This window comes from Apostichopus japonicus, chromosome 4, assembly GCF_037975245.1.
Source record: "Apostichopus japonicus isolate 1M-3 chromosome 4, ASM3797524v1, whole genome shotgun sequence".
Classification (NCBI taxonomy): domain Eukaryota; kingdom Metazoa; phylum Echinodermata; class Holothuroidea; order Aspidochirotida; family Stichopodidae; genus Apostichopus; species Apostichopus japonicus.
In genome coordinates this window covers 14,079,614-14,099,306 of record NC_092564.1, presented here as the reverse complement: position 1 = coordinate 14,099,306, position 19,693 = coordinate 14,079,614, and the positions used below count along the sequence as shown (strand labels likewise).

General features: G+C 36.8%; 1 protein-coding gene across 7 annotated transcripts in view; it reads left to right on the top strand.

Moving 5' to 3' along the window:
- The window catches only part of LOC139966525 (atrial natriuretic peptide receptor 1-like), a 308,214-nt gene that overhangs the window by 249,195 nt on the left and 39,326 nt on the right, over positions 1-19,693 (top strand). For all 7 annotated transcript variants that reach the window (XM_071969648.1, XM_071969645.1, XM_071969642.1 and 4 more), the window contains one exon: positions 113-287. In XM_071969648.1, the coding sequence (XP_071825749.1) occupies positions 113-287 (175 nt within the window). The remainder of the gene's footprint in view (positions 1-112; positions 288-19,693) is intronic.

Sequence of the window (19,693 nt, the reverse complement as noted above, 5' to 3'; positions counted from 1 at the left end):
TCTGTCAGTCTGTGTGTTTTCAATTTCTTTGTTTTTAGTTTATATATCTTTATTTTGTTATTTCTTTATTTTTAAACTATTATTATTGTTATTTTTTTTTTTGTCATTGCAGGGTATGCACTACATACATTCTAGTATGATCCGTTCACACGGTAACCTCAAGTCTTCAAATTGTGTCGTGGATAACAGATTTGTGCTAAAAGTAACAGATTTTGGACTCAACACTGTTAGACAGCCTGATCATCCCCTAGATAAAGAGACTGAAGACTCATATAGATATTACCATAGTAAGTATCCTCTTCATAATTAATATAATCCAAATTATCCGTCGTTTTTCTACAATTAAATTTCCCGCTTAAAACCTGAGACCTCTGACTGAGTTTAACCCTCTCTCATCTCTTTCCTGTGTTTTTTTCTTTTCTTTCATGGCAATGAATATAGTGTTCTCAAGTAGGTCACCTGAATAATTAGGTCAAGGGTGTCTAAATAATTATCTTTTGCTTCTTTATTGTTACTAGATTTAATAGCTTTATATTGACCTTTTCAAAGATTACTCTAGTCAAAAGTATTTTAAGTAAATATAAAACAACATTTCAAAGGAGAGCAAAAGATGGGAGCATGTTAAAGTGCTGTTTATTGTTTACATGTATGTGATTTCAGAGATGTGTTTGGTTGGAAGTTAGCACATATATCAGACCCTAATTGGTCTATTTTGGCAGCTGTTTCTGTTCAAGTCCCTATACGCTATGTACAGATGTTCCCACAGATGTTTGTGTGTCGGCCTCTATTACATCTCACGGTACAGATAATTGTAGCGTGCTAACTTCAAATTCAGTTTTAATGTGCATTGTAAAGTTTTTGCTAGCCATGATCTTGCAGTGGCTCTTAAATGTCAGTTCCTAAAGCAATGTATGTGCATATCTCTGCAATATATGCCAAGCTGTGTGATGACAGTTGCATCCTCCCAACATATTCTCGCTTTTAAAATCCGATTAAGTATCCAATTGTTAAACAATGCGTTATACTGCACGTTAACCTATTCTGACAGTCTGCTGGAAGGAAATGGTAGCTTCATCTCTATAATTTTGTGTTGATAGGCCACCCACAAAGTCTGCAGTTACACTATCTTGATACTGTGAGGTACTTTACCCCAAGACTTTTGTTCCTTTTAATTCACATGGAATTCATGAGCAAAGTTAAAATACATGCAGGTTACATATATTGAGCAGTTTGGTCGGCGCAGTTTCTGAAAACAGTTATATCAGTACTGCATGCAGTCCTTGAATTTGGGCAAATCTTTCCTCAAGCGCATTCACTCGTGAATGTACTGCTCATTAATGTTATGTGTTGCTGAATGTTTGTTCATCACAATTATTGTCAAGAAGTCATTCACAACAGTATTCCATGACCACCGTGAAATTAATGTACACTGAGTACTAGGGCAGATGTTATCAAGCCATTAACTGCAGTCAACAGATACAAACTCCAGCCCTCAAAAGATTTCAGTCCGTCCAGGACTAATAAGACTCTGCCTACAATAGGATATTTGACCCTTCAGTCTAATAGGCTTGATCACCACTTAACTGGACTATGTCCTGTACATTGCTCATTTATAAATAGTCATAAATAGTGAGATATTTATTCCATCCGCCCGCCCGCCCGTGCAGCCTTGATTGGGAAACCAATTGAGAACCAGTGGACCATGGAGTGGGGGAGGAGGGGATAATTCCTAGGGAACAAGTGTCCCTGAATGACAATCTCTACCAGGTATTTCACACAATGACCGTACAGTAGAGTGAACAAATAAACAAGCATTACTAACAGAAGTCAATACTGACTGATTATACACCATCAATGCTATATATGCACTACTATTGTGGCATTCTGAACAAGAGTCAGGTGGGTGGATAAATAAGCTATATTGTTTTGATGAAAAGTGTGTTGTTATATTCTTAAGGTTGCAATCCTTGTGTGTTTATAACAAAGATCAAATACTTTCAGTGTCAATGGAACTTTGCATGGTTTTATATTCAGGATACCATTTACCGCACAACAAGCAGGTTTGAATATATGCAAGGTCCTGTACTTTTTTCTACCAGCGTGGTGTGGGTTGCAAACAAATATAGGGATCTTAGACTCTTTGAATTATGAATGAATATTAGGCTATGCATCCAGATTCCTTGTTGAAGATGAACATGGAGGAATCCCTTACAAACCAGGGACAAGTTTCTTAACTTGTTTGGGAAGGTCATAAAATAGGGGCTGCGTAGGTTTAAGAGTACGTGCAGGGCTAAATCGTGCGGCAAACTTGGTATTTTCTTTCCTCCACCCGACAATTGGGTAACGCAGATAATATGCGTAGGTTTAAGAGTACGTGCAGGGCTAAATCGTGCAGCAAAATTAGTATTTTCTTTCCTCCATGCCCTAAAGACAATTGGGTAACGCGGATAATGAGAGAGCATCCCCGACAGCAAGTATCACAGACAAAGTTGTAAACCAGATAGAAGCTAGCTTACAACTTGGCAGCATATGTAATGGGAATGATGCTTCCGTTAATAGAACAGTGGGGTATTGATAGTGTTAAACTTAGTTTGATGAGGGGCGGCAACATGATCATCCTCTGACAGAATTGTTCCTCAGGTGAAGAGATAAATCTTCCTCGGTGTTAAGAGGATGATACCTTCAGGCTTGCTTGTCCTTGACATGAATGTGACATACCCAATTTAATTCTCTGTGGAGGGGATTACGGGTACGTCACAAGTGTCACTCAAACCTCTTGACTGGACTTGCTCAATCAGTTTTAACTTAAGTGTTGGGTGTCCCCTCCAGTTTTACGTTGGATTTCTGTCAAATTCCATGACATTGCCGACCAGACTCGTGCTTATTAGTCTGTAAGCTTCGGACTCGTGGTTCGCATTATTTCCAAGTGTATTAAAAGCATCGTTGATGGCAGCAGACTAGTTTACAGGGCTCAGGAAGAAGTTTTAGGGGGAAAAAAATAGTACTGTCAGAACTTGAACACATCAGATTACCCAACCTAGTGACTGTACTTCAGTTTATTATATCTGTTTGACATAAACTGAGTAATCTGGAGGACTTGTTAAGTACTTGTTTTCATGGTTGGTTCTGTCTCAATTATTTGAAATAAGTAATCAAAGCTTGTAATTATGCAAATATGTAAAGTTAAGTCTGCGAGTCTGTCAGCGTTACATGATGTCTCCATTTAATGGTAATTTTCGGCAATAATTAGGATGCTGGAGTAGAACGTCTTGACAAGATTTGAAGATGATCACATCCGCGCAGATTGCATTCCAAGATTAGCAAAAAGGTTTGACATTTGTCGTTTGGTAACATTTGAGTTGGAATTTTAAAACTCTGATTCATGAATCTTTCCTCACATTAACCATAACATTAATCAGTACCTGTACTTAAGTCTGTTTAGAAAAGGTCATCAACCAATCTAGTTTGTGATATCAGTAGAGCTTACAGTAGGCCCAAGAAACAGCAACATTTAGTTCATCTATTTTGCGTGATCCTTACCAATAGTTGTCTCTGGAGGTATATCAGCTAGCCGGCCCCGTTAGATTGACAATTCTGAACTATTCTAAGGTGACATGGTTCTCCATAATGATAGTAGCAGTCAGGGGATAATTAATATATGTATAAACATTAAAGAGACATAAAGGGTGTCAATATGTTGGGGAAACAAACCTTCTCCATTTTTGATATGTTGATATTTCAACCCTTCATCAAATTAGATATTAAAGCATTCACATTTGTGCATGCATGTACCAGCTGCAACTTTTAGCATTAAAAATGCTTCAGTTTTCTCTCAGATTTTAGCAACTCCGCCGTAAGTGTTTCAAACCACAATATTTGCATATTGTAGTATCTTTAATGATTAACACATGAAGCTGTAAAGCACTACAATAAATTTGTGGGACACAATTTTAATCTTGTGTTGCCTTGAATGGTTGATAACTTGCTATAAAGTAGAAGCAAGCAGATAATTGTAAACCACAAAGATCTTAGTTAAGTATGTGCTAATTATTATTAAATGGTAGGGTCAGGTTGATCATTTATAAAGTTACACAAGCCATGGAATGCCAAAAATAACAAGAAACGAGGGAGCTGGAAAACAAGAATCCTCCATACATAGCAAAATTATAATTTGCTTTTCACAATTCGACACATATACTCGTAATACCCATGTGCCTCCAACAAGTGATCAAATTTGACGTTTTCTTCTTCCACCAATTTTTCTGTACTCCCCCAACTACCACTTGGTCAGGTAAGGTTCCTAACGATTGCCTCTGGTAAGACAGTCTCGCCCTTAAGCTGGTCGATGAACACAGTAATACGTCCCACATGGAATTGGGGAAGCTCAGTTTAACATGATAATTAATTCAGATTGAAAACTAAGCAAACTTCTCTTGAGGTCTGTACATAGCTGAAGAGCACTTTTCAGTGGAGGATGTTTACTTTGGGGACCGCTGTTCTGGGCTTGATACCGAACTCTGAAAACCGTCTGTGGTAGCAGAAGCTATATCTCTCTTGTCACTATCCTCTCGCCTACTTGAATAAATCTTAGCAAATCAGAGACCGTGGCTAGCCGTCCGTCGTCGTCGGATATGGAGACACCTCGGAAGGCCGGGGCGACCTCTATAATGAGGCGCTATGTATAGGACTGGAAGAGAAAAAAGAGAGAAAAATGATAAAGAGGATGACAACGACTAAGAATAATTATAAAGTGACAGGTGCTGGCCGGTACCTTAATTAAGTGCACACCAAAGGAGATGGGGTACATTTAGGGTAGATATAAGGGTCTTTCTTTTCTTTGTATTTTCTTTTTTCTTCTTCCTTCTGGAGGGGGAGGGAGGGAGGGGGTGTGACTGCTACTGAGGAAGGCATGATGGCAACAAAATTCTATCACCAGTACAGTTGGTCATCCGATAACACCGTTGGGAAGTGGTTTTATTTACACTGGAAGTCTGATAAAGTGAAAAAAAGCTATATAGGATGTTTGTTGTTTTAATAGGTTGCAATTGTTTCTTTGTAAATGTCGATCCTTCACTAAAGACCGACACTGATCTGCAGTCATTGCTGGACATTATTTCCTTGCATCCTAACTTACATAATAGGTTAAAAAAATTATTGTCTCCAAATTTTGGGGAGCTAAAAACTTACTAATACTTTTGAATAGTACTTCCTTGTTGTGTCTGTTTAAGCCAATCAAGTTAATCTTAGACATGAGAATTATGGTGAAATTAGACATCTAGTTCACTCACTTTATATGGAATATCGTTAGCTTAAGGAGAGTGCAAGGTTGAACAGTAGTGATCATTCCCCTCCCTTTATAGCATAGGTAGTTTGTACAATCTATAAGAATTAAATTTAGAAGTAGTCTTGACTTTATGGAATTTCGGGATGGTCTCCGTACACAGTTGTCATGTAGTCAGTCTGTACCCGCTTCTGCATCTGTAAACTCACCACCCACCTGACGAATAACATGTTGATCTAAATCAATTTTTGAGTACCCGTACGACTTCATCCTGCCTGGTATACACCCAGTGTGCATGCTGTTCTCCTCACCAATAAACACAAACACACACACACACCTAGGCATTGATAACAATATACTGTTATTGTGGGGTAATTTAGTAATCACATATTGCTTGAATCTGACCAGGTTGTTACATTTGTTTTGGTGTTTCTGTTATCATCCATCCCATCACTTATGTTCCTAATCACTGCCGGGGAATCGTTACATCTCTTTTCCCCGTATGCAATATCGCTCCCGAGAAGACTGGTCATTACTCCGTTTCCTTTCAGCATAGCTCATCGGCATCCATCACAGAGAAAGCAAAAAAAAAGTTTGCCACTGGACATGTTGACTAGCTGCTGCTAGGGGAAGAAAAAAGAAAAAAAAACACAAAAAATTATCAGCTCCATTTGGCTCAGAGATAGAATATCAATATTTTTGCATGATGGAATTGATTTTCATTGCTAAAGTGAGGCTACAAAGTTCCAGAATGCTGTAGTAAAAAAATATTGGAAAGGTGCTTGATTTATTCATTTAAATTTGCTATTGCCAAGAGAGGGAGAGAAAGATACAGACAGAGAAAGGAATGAGATAGAGAGACAGATGAGAGGAGATAAAGTAATGCCCTCTGAAACACAAGAAGCCAAACAGACAAAAAAAGAAAATTAAGCGACAGACTAGAGTTACAAGATTAATAATCTGCCAATCTGACTTGTTGGTATTTCTTTCAGTTCATTTCCCTGGGTGGTTTGCAGCACAGATTGGTATATTGGTAGCTAATTTAGCAGAAAGTATGCTGTTCTGATGAAGATATTAAGTCTTGTTGACAAGGCTGTAGCATACCCTGAAGGCATTAGATCTACACTGCTCAGAGCTGGATATTAACTGATTGATAATCTAATGTGGTGCTAATATATCATCCTAGGATTCGTGCATGTGGGGGGAGGGGGAGGTTGTTACCTCGTAATGAGGTCAGCCTACTGCATTTAGCACAGGGTAATAATGCTTAAAGGGATGGAATCCTTATCTAGAGAGTTAAATTAAGGGAAGTTTATGCTACTATACAACTGGTTTGTACTCATATCAAAGTGTGATGAAAGGGAACATGCAGCCTTGTTGTCTGGATAGGCCTGCGATTATAGTTTCCCTTAATAAGTTCGGATTTAATCATGCAAAATAAACAGTATGTGACATGCCACCCCCCTCCCCCCCAACCCCAGACACTTGGTCTAATGATATTCACTGACTAGTATCAAAGTCACGAAAAGTCTCATTTTGATTATGTTTTCTTTTTAAGATGTTTTACTGTATGTGTACATGCACTAAGCCCTAGCATATAAACATTGAAGAGATTTGAGACAGATCTACAACTTTATTGGGTGGAGGGAGGGGGAGGGGTTTTGATTCTTTGATGTAGCTGTTATAGTTAGCATAGTTCTAGCTGCCACTCTTGACTAAATGACATTCTTACTGGCAGTCAAGCTTTGCAAAATCCTTTATACATGTGCAGTAATGACTTTCACAGGCTACTAGTACCTTGTGTGATCCTTCTCTTGGGTAATGAACTGTTTTACCTTGAGGAAATGGATCAGTTCAAAGAACCAAATATATCTAGAGTTACGAACAAGTGGGACTTGGCAGAGCAATCTGGAATGTTCTTGCCTCCCCTGTAGGTGTCGATTGTTGTCTGCAGATTATTATTTCTTCCTTGTTTTTCCCTTCTGTTTAAGTTATAATGCATGTCTTTAGCAATGTTCACCATTTATTTAAGTATGCCTGAGTTATTGAAGGAGTTTTCTAACATTTTTAGCTTTTAGCAGGTATCTGTGGGAGGGGAAGGAGGGGGGGGCAAAACTAAGATTATTCTTTGTATTCAGCTGTACGTTTTTACTGCCAACTTGATTTTGAAGAGTTTAGAGTATGAAATATAAAGAAATCTTTTTGTTAAGTTGTAAACTGTGCATGTTTTGTAGATTTATATGATTATCTATTATAGAGCTTCTGATTATGTTTCATACATGAGTTTAACAATTTAGTACTTGCTGCGGCTTATTGTCGTTGATAGAGAGCAAACATACCGCCACATTTTTCTGACATCAACTGGCAACATAAGTAAATTTTGCAATACGAAATCCATATGTTTATAGTTTTTAAATTATTCAAAGAAATAATAAAAAAAATAATAAAACTTGCACAGATCCACGGTGAGGATGGCAAAAGGTGATAATCAATGGAATATGAGAATGGCTGGAATCTTAACAAGTTTAACCCTACGCTGAGCTACAAAGAGCAAACGTGGAATTTCTGGCAAAGCTTTGTCAAGGATTGTTTCATTTTTCATACATTTGTATTGATTACAATCAAATTCCCACCTTTAACAACTGGCTAACCAGCGGACACCATCACGGTCATTTTCATAACTTCAACATACTTTTACTTTGTGGGTAAGTAGCCAAATAATGTAAGATTTAGGAATAACCATCTTTGCATGAATATTACGATTGTCACAAGGCCAACATTCATGTATAATGAAGTCATTAAGGTTGCCATCCCAGCATAAATTTAACTGGCAATCCATGACCAAGCAATCTACAGCCTACTGTACCTACAGTATAAACAAGCAAAGTCCGTTTATGACTTTGCATGCTGTAACGTAGTTTTAGCCGATATGCTTGTGTGTGTGTGCACATGTGCAATCCTGAAAAATTTACACGTATCGAAGCCATGGCTAAGATTAGCGGAGGGTAATCAGACACTGAGTCACCTAGCTCCCTGATTCCAAATAAAAACAAGAAGGAACCTTATTAAAGTTTTAATTTTGTTTCACACTATAAAGAGTGTCAATACTTTTGTTTGTATATTGGATTTTTAATTTTATGTGTGTTAAGTGAGTTGCCCTATCGTTGTGCTTACTCGATCTGGCTAGTTGCCATGCAGTTAGTAATATATTCAAGTCATATTGCCTTCAGTCTTGTAATCGGTCAGTTTATATCTCTGCAGCTGTGGGCAGCTGTACATTCACAGGTTGGTTTTAGACTGCAACTCCTACAGTCAAGAAAAGGTGAATTTCATGAGCAATATTAACGTGGGCCCTAAGATCCTATGATTGATTAATCAATATAGTGTAGTCTCTATTTGATGACATGTTGCCATTAAGAGAGAGAGGTTCACAGGACAAACATGCAACCACTGGATAATTAACTAACAAAGTAGAGGTACTTTTTTGATCTTTGAATCTGTCTGGCAAACATCAGCTCTGTGATCATACCTAATAACAAATTTGTGTTCAGCAATCTACATGGCATTAGTTCTTCTATGTGAACAAAGTGATATATCATACCCGCTTTTTGAACGTATTATCGGTATTAGAATTGTTAATATCTGTTTGATATATACAGCTATAACAAACTGTTAACAAACTAATCTTTATAAACTGCAATAATTAAAGCCTGCGTAGTAGGTATACATAACCGTTCTTTTTATTTTTAAAGTTAAAAGAACATGTTTAGGGTTGAGTTATTAGAATTAATAAATAAAAAGAATGGATGATCAATATATACATTAAGGCCTGCACTGAAGAGGCTGATATTATCATCATATTGAAACTGTCAACAGCTATTCAGGAAACCAGCTGGAACACCAAATCGGTGTTAATTGTACTACAGTATTAACATATCAAGATTCAATCCTGCCTATATAGTCAACCTGCATGTACCCAGACCTGCAGATTTCACTGCAGTTAATCGGTACATGCAGCGCAGTGTCGGCCTCAACTTAATCCAAAAAACTAACTTTCAATGCAAATGTTTTCGTCTTGCGATTAGGGTTAATTTCTCAGTACCCAGGTGGCCAACGTAAAGTTTCAATCCAACCTGCATGAAAACAAATGGGCCCACAGTGTTGGAAAAAATTGGACATGGTGATCATTACCAATAGTTAATTACCTTAGGATTAGTACACTCTACCAGTCTACCTTGCACAGAAAGTTCAACCACATTCCTTCAAGATCTTGTAATAATAAAAATAATAATAATAATAATGATATTTTATATAGCCCATTATACCGACGGTCTCAATGCGCTTTACAAGAAAACAAACTGAGTACAACAACACAGCATGGAAGAACAAAAACTTAAAGATACACAAAAGTATTGAAAAACAAGGTCCAATGAGAGTAGCATGTGAATAATTGAGTCTTTAAGACGCTTTTGAAATTTTCTATGATAGGGGCATTCCTAATGTGGGTGGGGAGAGTGTTCCAGAGTTTGGGGGCCCGAAATTGAAAAGAACACTCACCGTTTGTCTTAGTTTTAATTTGGTGGCTTTAGAAGAATAGCACTGTTAGATCTGAGTGAGCTAGTTGGAATTTGTAAGGTGAATAAGTTGTAAATATAGTTTGGGGGCAAAACCATGGATGGCTTTGTAAGTGAGGGTGAGAAGTACTTTATTTCTTTTAGAAACAGACAGCCAGTGAAGTTGGTGGAGAATAGGTTTAATCTGGGATCTGTTATCTGTGAGGGTTACTAATCTGACGTGGCGATATTTTGAATGCGCTGAAGCTTAGAGATTTGGTGAGCAGCAAACACCAAATAAATTAAGGCTGTTACAACAGTCAAGTCTGGATGATACAAAAGCATCGATAAGTGTCTCAGTCGATTTTTGATCAAGATACTTGTGAATTTGGCTAATTTTTTTGATAGCGTGTGAAGCAGAGCGGCAGATATATTATTTACACGAGGCACCAATGTGAGTTTATCATCAAAAATAATACCCAGATCTTTAACAGAGGAAACGGGGAGATATACAAGAATTGCTAATCTCAACGGAACTTACAGGGTGGGGGGGGGGGGGCTGACATTACTGAACCGTGACAAAACATGCATCAATTCATATTTGTTGTTGAGAATGAGTTTGTTGTTGACACACCAAGTCTTTATTTTGTTTAAATGCATGAATCAAGTGTTTCAATAGTCTCATCCTTTTCATCAATATTCTTTGACACGTAAACTTGTGTATCGTCTGCATAAATAATTCCCAGGTTGCAGACGGTGAGATGTGATGTTTTCAATGGGAGAGGTATAATATGTGAAATATTAATATGAAATATAATATGTGAAATATTATGTGAAGTATAATATTGCAGAATAATTAATTAATAATTCCAAACCTAAGTATCACTCAAATTTCAATTATTGCAATCCATCAACTAATAGCCACAGCTTCCCAGAATTTTATCACCAAACCAAAGTCTATCTGGAGAGTAACTTAATGAATTGGTTTCGTGACTAAATGTTTCTCAATCTGACAGTTTCCGTGATGTTATTGTGAAACCACAGGACAAAATGCAGAATTGAAAATTTTCATTATTTTTAAATGAAACTTGACTGATCAAGTAAATTGACCAGCCGAAATTCTGCTGAACTTGGAGAGTGGTTTTGAAACCTTAATACAAATAGGGTTAATATTCTCATGTGAATCCCTATACCCCTTGCCCATTTTCCACACCCATGCCATCCATCTTCACCCCTTGACTCCCTCCCCCCTTGTCTCCCCCCTCGTCCCCCCCCCCCCCCCAATAAAAACTTGTTAAGCTGTCAGCTTGCTACTTTTCTTTCAAAACTCCCAATTGACTTGAAAATGAATTGTGAATTTACTGTTGGTAAGTACAGAATTCATAATGTTAAAGCATAGCGTACAGTATATATATGACACTCACAGAAAAATTGTCAAGACCACGTTATCATTGCAGGTATAGATAGTGCTGCCCAAACTAGCTCATACAACTGCCTAAGTTTCGATTTGGAGAAGTAATTTTAAGTGATCAGTTGTGTTGGGAAATAGTGATGGATAAAAAACATGGCCCACAGCATTTGCAAGTACTTATATGCCAGTTTACATTTGAAGTAAATTACAACTGGCAACTATATTTACAGCTAGTCTCAAGTAACTCTGTTTTCAGGCTTTGTTTTTGTTCATTTTGGTAGTAACATCTTTTATTTCAGTTTTTTTTATTTTGTTTTGTTTCTTGTATTAACCGTTTTAAGATGGTAAAGGAACAATGCTGCTATCTGCATATATAGTCTATATTGTGCTCATACTAAAAGCTAAACCTCAAAGAGTGTTGACTATAAAATAAATGTAAACATACTCGTTACATAGCTGTGTAGTTGTTTATACATGTAATAAGTCAACTAGAACATGAGACATATATCTTGGTACATGGGGCAGAAATTCCGAATGGAGGGAGCCAGGGGGGCACCAACAATGGAAGGATCGAGGGGTACAATAAACTTGTGTTCTGGCTGTAATTTGTGAAGTGTTTGTATACATAATGGTTGCACAGATGTGGGTGGCCTGTGGTGATGGGGATGGTATAGACTGTTATAATATAATGTCATTTATCCCCCAATTATTATAGCCAAACAGAAAGTTGTCTGTTGATCGATGATCAAATTTAAATTATAAAGTGTTTCACAATAATTAGTACTGGCACTTCTTTCAGCTCAGCATTTGTCACCTACTGAGACCCTGATATATACTTTTCAATTTTAACCCTCCTTTAACATCTGGGAACATTTTTAACCATCCAAACAATATGCACGCAGAAAATTTAGTAGATTCCTATAGCATTTAGTAGAATTGTATTGTGCTTAATTACTGCCATATATTCAGCACTAGCTATCACAATTTAAAGCAAAAGATAAGTCTAAGTGTATGCACTAAATTGACAGATATGCCAAATCCAGAATATATGGCAGTATTCTCTGGAAGCTAATTCTTCCAAGCTTGGGCACAATTACGTGTGCATCATTTCATTGCAACAGCCATGTACAGTAATATCCACACGTAATCTTTCACTCTAAATCCATGGTTACGATCACTTGAAATGTATTCAAATTGATATTGAAAAGCCAGTTGTTAAATTTACCATCCAACACAGAAAGAATGTGTGTCACAAGACATGTACCATGAACTTTGTCATGTTTTCATCTACAAGCCATTGATTGTCTTAACAATTCGATCAGCACCACTTTATTGGATTTGTAGCGGTACATGCCGCCTACCTGGATCTAGTACCTTAATCATCAGATTGTGTCGAAAATCCACTTAAAAACGTAGGTTTATTAATCTAGGTCTTGGGTTGGAACAACGTCATAGAAACCGTTTAAGCTCGCAATCCTATCTTCGTGGAAAATATGCTGACGTAGGACCGAAATCATCTTGCTTGCTTTAAATCTGTATTAATCAAAACTGTCATGTCTGAGCTAATTGTTAATTTAAATGCTGTCATATATAGAGTTACAACTGAAGCTGCAAATTCTCTCCTGAAGTCACACATCGCGCAACGTTCAGACAATATATACGACACAGCTTAATGTCCTGGTTGCATCGCGTAATTTTCTATTCAGGTTCATCTGGCGTACTTGCTGAAACCGGGTTTGTAACGAATTGTTAACTAGCGTAGTGCACTTCCCCAGATTAGACAGCTTTCCCAAGCGATTTGTGATAGGTGGCATCTCCACTAATTTTGACCTTGGTTTTTTATTTCTTTCTTTCTTTCTTTCTATTCCTTAATTTGATCAAACTATAATTTATTTATTTTCTGTGATTTCAAGTTCCCCAAAGGCATAATTTGTGTTGAAGTCTTACAAGAGAACCATCCCTAATTGTGCGTATCAATGATAGCAATGCAGAAAAGAGAATTCGGACTTACACCAAAAGATCCACATAACTCTCACTGCATAGTATGAAGAAACATACATGAAATTCCCTGTAGCAATGCTACCTGTACAAAGATTTCCCTCTTTCTATATATATATATATATATATGTATATTTATAAACATATCCTGGTATATATTATCATAGTATATATTATCGTAGTATCTATAAATATATATATATCTATATATATACATACATATATATATTGTAGTATATATATCGTAGTATATATATCGTAGTAAATATGTAAGTGGTACTATTAGGCAAATCGTGCTCGATATTACCCAGGCTGTTTGAGTTGCTTCCCTCTGACATATTCAAGCTTTCTCTTCGTATTTAAAGAGTTCTTATATTTGCTTGCCTGATGCATTCTTACTGGATTAACAAGTGCAAAGTAGTTGGTAATATGATGCCTTTAACTTACGGCTCTCTGCTCAACAAAAGAAATCATAGACGTTTATTCCGATTAAATCAATCCGTGCATGTTGGAATAATTAAAAAAAAAATGAATGGGATCCTGAATTCCGGTTTGTAATGTGGACGGTGTTCTAGTGATTAGTAGATGAAATGTTAGCAGAGTCTAAGGATTTTGATGGCTCTAACTGCCGGAAGTATGGTAATTGCTTAACTGTCTTGTCAGTTCATAGAGCAGCATTTGGTGGATTGTGAGCTCAAAATTATATATATAAGTTGAAAAAGGACTATGCCTTAATTGTGACATTTCAACAGAGGCAAAAGGCGGCATGTTTACGTTTAGCATACGGTTTGTTAACTATATTTCTACGATCATATGAACAATTAAAGACCTTTCAGGCAGGGTTATTATATAATGGACAAATTGGGACCTCTATGAATTTATGCAAAGACTTGGTAAACAGATTTGAAAAGATTGTGCCATTGAGTATCACTACGATGGAATGAGTTTTTGGTTATTTTAAATTTGAAAGTGGATGCATCTTGTATGTACACATTTCTTCGAACATTTCCTAAATAGGGAGGATAATTTGTAGAGTTGTACATTTGAAATAACTTAAGTAGAGTGAATATACTGTACATGAAATGGTTAGCTACACTTAGATCCAAATTTCTCTCAAAAAGTCAGCTTTCGGTGGTTGTTTTCTCGGTTGAAATTGGTTTGAAACTGGGAATTGTCATTGCTTGGTGGTCATCCTGTATGCAATTGCAAGGTTAAGACCACTCTCAATTGCTCCTCTAGTTAATCAAAACTTGCAGGATGAAAATGTTTTCCCAAAAGGGAATGAGGGCGGTATTGAAGAACTCAGCATGCATAGACTCTGGATGTGTGAACTGATTAATTTATCCATGGCTTCGTCTTTGAGTACAGCGTTTCTGTATGCTGCTGTGTTGGATGGTCTAACCGTAATAGTAGTTATCATCTCTATCATTGAACATTGCAATGTCACAGTCTTGGAGAGCATGCATTTCCCCAAACATATGCTAAAAGGACCCCCAGTCGATCACTTAAAGGAATTTTTCAGTGAAAAATGGTATCCAGTCCTTCCGGTCATATCATTTTTGGTCTTTGTATCGTCCCTAAGCCTTGCCCTGTGATGAATTTAAATTTCTGTGATAGAGTGCTTGAAATGTTGGCCCGTCGTGCCAGAAAATTTGCACCTAACACTGACTTACGTCGAGACGTGACGTCAGTGCGGCACATTGGTCAGAATCGATCAGATCTCAGGCTAAGCGTGACCTTGAGACAATACACAGGAATGTGAACAGACTTTGCTACGGATGTGAGTACAAAAGATCTCACCCTAAGCTTGGCCTTGAAACAATGCATAGAAATGTGTACAGACTTTGCATACAGCTGACATTAAAAAATCTCTCAAATAACAAATATAGGAACTACATATTATGAAGGAAACCTAGTTAGGGAATTCTGGAATGTTTGTACTATCCAAAGGATTGCTTACCTGCAACTTCACCGGGAAATTTTCATCTAAATCACTATTTTACTTTCAGAAATGTTAACTTTCCTCGCTACAGTGTAGCTTGCTAATGATAGCTTCCCTGCAGCCCGATGACGTCACAAGCCTCATCGTTCTCCAAGTGCTGTTCAAAATATATTAGATTAAGCTGGCGCGAGGTTCAAAAATTCACTTCTCCTAAATTCTGGATGAAAAATCCCCCAACTAGGACAGTGGCGATGAAAAAATTGTGGAGTATTTTTCATATACCCAATGGACTGCCACTAGAGAATTCCTTTATCTGCCATACCTGTATCACCATTTCCCTGATCCTTAAGGGTTAGTGAGTTTGATGTTTGGAAAACAAATTAGGTGGAATACAAACTCAAGGAAAGTGCTTTTTAAGAAATGTGATGTCATCGTAAAGACACATTCTGGTTGCAGACTATTTGACACTTATATAGGAAAGAAGAAAATATATCCTTATTACTACTTAAAACCCTTTTTCTTCATTACATACTCATATGGCTTAAAACATGAAAATGTTATAGCAAAATGTTACGTTTGGACAAACAGTTTGAACATTTACTGAGCACAGAAACATTCCCTACTGAGTTGCTAAGATTTATCTCTTATTTCTGCTGTTTCCTGATATATTCATAAAAACTTCAGTCGACCCTCAAGCACCAAGGGGAGGAAGGGAGGGAGGGGGGGGGGAAGGAGATCAATGAGGTCATTAATTATTATCCTCTGGCAAAGTGTTTTTCATGCTCTTTGTACGAATAGATGTTTTGACTTTCATCAGTGCATGTACAGAGATGTAGGAACATGAATGAAAAGGCAAATTAGATGCTTTTACACAGGTACACATACAAGTTACCCAAAAGTGGGAATCAGAAAAAGTGGGAAATTCTGTTTATTGGCCATACGTAATATTTAAAAAAAAGATAGATTAACTCATCTGGTGAAGAGAATCATGGTTCGATGCAGCAATAAGATAAAGGAAAAAGCTAGATGGTGTCCCCTAGGTTGAACCAGGCACCTTGTCCTTTAATTGGATGGGAATGTGTGAATACCTTTGTGCCCGTTGTTTCTGCCAATGTTAAGTAATTTATTAAGACTATTGTTCCCTTGCCATTTGTGCACAGTAATTTGGAACCTGCACAGATGCGCTTGTCTCATGAAATTGACAAGACTTTATCTAACAAATCCTTTGTAATTTGTTATTTCCATTTGACCAGGTTTTGGGATTTTGACGAAGTAAGAAAATTGTTTGGAAATGACGGTGTCTTTTATCGTTAGATGGTAATAAATTGAATATGGCCTGATGAATTTTGCATCATCATTCAGGGTCATGCTCTATATAACATTGTGAACTAATTCCAGAGGGCTCTGTTTTCTTTACTCTGATAAAAGATTTTTTGTGTCTTGTTTTTTAATTGTTTTGTTTTGTATGTTTCTTTTTGTCTCGTTGTCAGTAAAACTCATCACAACTTTTGACGATGTGGATATTTCCTATCATTGGTTTTGGTGCTGTACATTTTATGTCTGTTTTGAGATTCATTCATCATGAGTAACACATAACAACCCTGAAAAAAATTAAATGGTTCCCCTGTGTATAGGAAGTCATGAATGATTGAACACATTGCAACTTTGATTGCCTCCGAGTTATTTGGCACTTGTGAGGGAATTGTTTGTTGTGATCAGATGAAAGTTACAAGCAGTGTATTAAAGATATATATATATATATATATATATATATATATATATATATAGATATAGATATATATATATATATATATATATATATATATATATATATATATATATATATATAGATATTTATATATAGATCTGTTGGTTAGCATCATGTTTGATCTCTACAGTAAGGCAAAATATGTCACCAAAAACAGAACTAGTATTGTTCGATACAGGTGACAAACGCCTACAGTGGAATTACAACCTTCCTTACCAGTTTCGAACCTCTGGACATCAGCGTCCATAGTCTAGTGGTTAGGTACATATAAAGCGGGAGGACCGGGTTCAAATCCCGGTGGAGGCTGGAAGTTTGCACTGTTCTTGATTTTCCAACTCATTACGATTTCAATTATATAGTCTCTAGTTGTCTCAATTAAAAGTACGTAGATGAAACTAACAAATTTTTTGTTGATTCTAATCCTCTTACTTAATACTGCTGAAGTCTCAGTTCATGATTTTGGATCACCTAAAAAAACTCAAAACCTGTATGAGTGATGCCTATTGTTAGCCAGGGAAGCCCATACCTGAATATTCAGTATTTATTTTTTTTAAGTAAAAATATCTTATTCGCAATTAGCCAGTGAATAGGCTTTCCTTTCTTGATTTAATGGCTATATGACCTAACTGAAATGGTGATATTCTGGACACAAGCTTTGTTAACACATGCCCATGGGTATATCAGCGACATTGTGCTGACTCTTGCTTATTTCTGGAGAAACTGCGGACCGCTCAATGATCAAAAGCACAGATACTGCTTCCTACCGAACAGTGTCCTACAGTATAGTGCCACATCCGCTTGTGTGCAACCTATGTGCATTATACTGTACATGGTATTGAACGAACAATAAGATGGATCATTCCTGACGAATCGAGATGTAAGAACATGTCAACATCTAAAGACACTCACTCTAAAAGTGTGAAGAATCAAATGATTAATAGACCGTGTCTCATTCAGTATTTATGAATCCCTGACTATGATGGTCCAGTTTCTACATCAGTTGCAACATACAATAAAAGAATAGCATATGTAGTTAGGTATGAACCTGATTGTGCCTTTTAGCTTTGGATCATCATGCCTGTAAATGTCATTGGGAGGTGAATGTACATGCTTTAGAATATATATATACTAGTAAGGTAGTTTTTTCCTTTTTTTTCTTGTAACTTTTTTTTTTACTTGTTATTTTACCCAGCTTGCAGGGAAAATATGTACCCATTTTCTTTCACCTAAACATGACTTCATTCACAGGGAAAATCCCTTGACTATTTGGACAAATGAAACCTGATAACTTCATTTTCACTGTGTATATCGATATAGCCTCCGTAGCGGTGAATTAAGCTACCGTGCACGAGTGTTAGAAAAAACTGATCAATCATTGACGATATACTGATCAAGTATCTGCCAAGAGACATGAGTGTGCTATGTTCCCCGTAACTCAGACATTATAGTGTCGGGGCTTCTATGTTTAGCAGTTCATACAAGTTTATGCATACATGAGGTTCAGTGTTTGGAGTAAACACAGTGTAGCCCTTAACACTTTATATCAATTGAAAAATTTGTGTCTGAATCCATAGATTCTATATCTTTAGCTTTTCTACAAAGTTATAGTTCCTAGGTGGACACAATGAACACCCCCCACCTCACCCCCCTCATCTTGCGATATGTCACATTCGGTGGCTTTCTATAAGAACAATTTAATTAAACACACATGCAGACAAATGTTCTTTCTGTAAGGATCAGTAACAATTCTGCTGAAGATACATGACTTTAGGATCATACTTGCATCATGAACAAGCTATAACATCTCAAAAGACAAACAAAACAAAATTAAGCCACTCGAATGTTACCCGTAGCATCCTGTCTTTGTAAGAGTTGGTATTAATTAAGAGGCCATGGGTAAGCTTTCACACAAATGCAGATAAATGTCATAATAGGTTATTAATGCAAGTTCTGCACCCTGTGCAGGGACTTGACATTTTCATGGAAAACATTAATAATGCCCATTAAAGTCGGTAAAGTGCTCCCGTCTTGTTTTAAATTAGACTTACTTTTATTACCTCATTTGATTGTTTTGATCATTGTCTTTTTTTCTGATTGTCCTCTGTTCTCGATCAGCTTATTCAAAACCGAGCTTATATATCTTTATTTGCGTTTATATAGCCCTGTCATTTAGCATTTTATGGCTCCCTTTGCAACAAGAGCAAGTTAAGCATTGACTAGTCTAAGTACCAGCAAAATGCCATTCAGCTTTCGTTCAAGGTTACGGACAAAATTTCTTTTGGGTTTGCATGTAGGTGTAAGCAATGTGTCCATCTGTTCAAAATTAGATGAGTTGTGTTCTTGAAAACCTCAAGTGGACATTACAGACACTTGAGAAGAAGAGCAAGTACATTCTTGAAATGTCATATAGGGTACTCCAGTCCCTGCGGGAGTAATTAGATTTGCAATGTAACCAATTGGTTGAGGTACAGCAGCTTAAAGGTATACAGTACTGTCCCTTCAAGTTCAGTAGATGACAGAAAGGGGAATGTCAACTTTTCAGTTTCTTCTCTTTGAATTGGAACGGTGTGCAGAGTGATTTATATAAACCAAGCGGACTTAACATATTTCAAAATTAGAAGTTTGGCATAGAAAGTTTCCAAACACTGTTGAATATGACATCAAGTATCCAGATTTCATCTTCATCAGAACCCTAACCTCATCAATATATTGAACTAAATCACAAAATTGCACAAAAAAA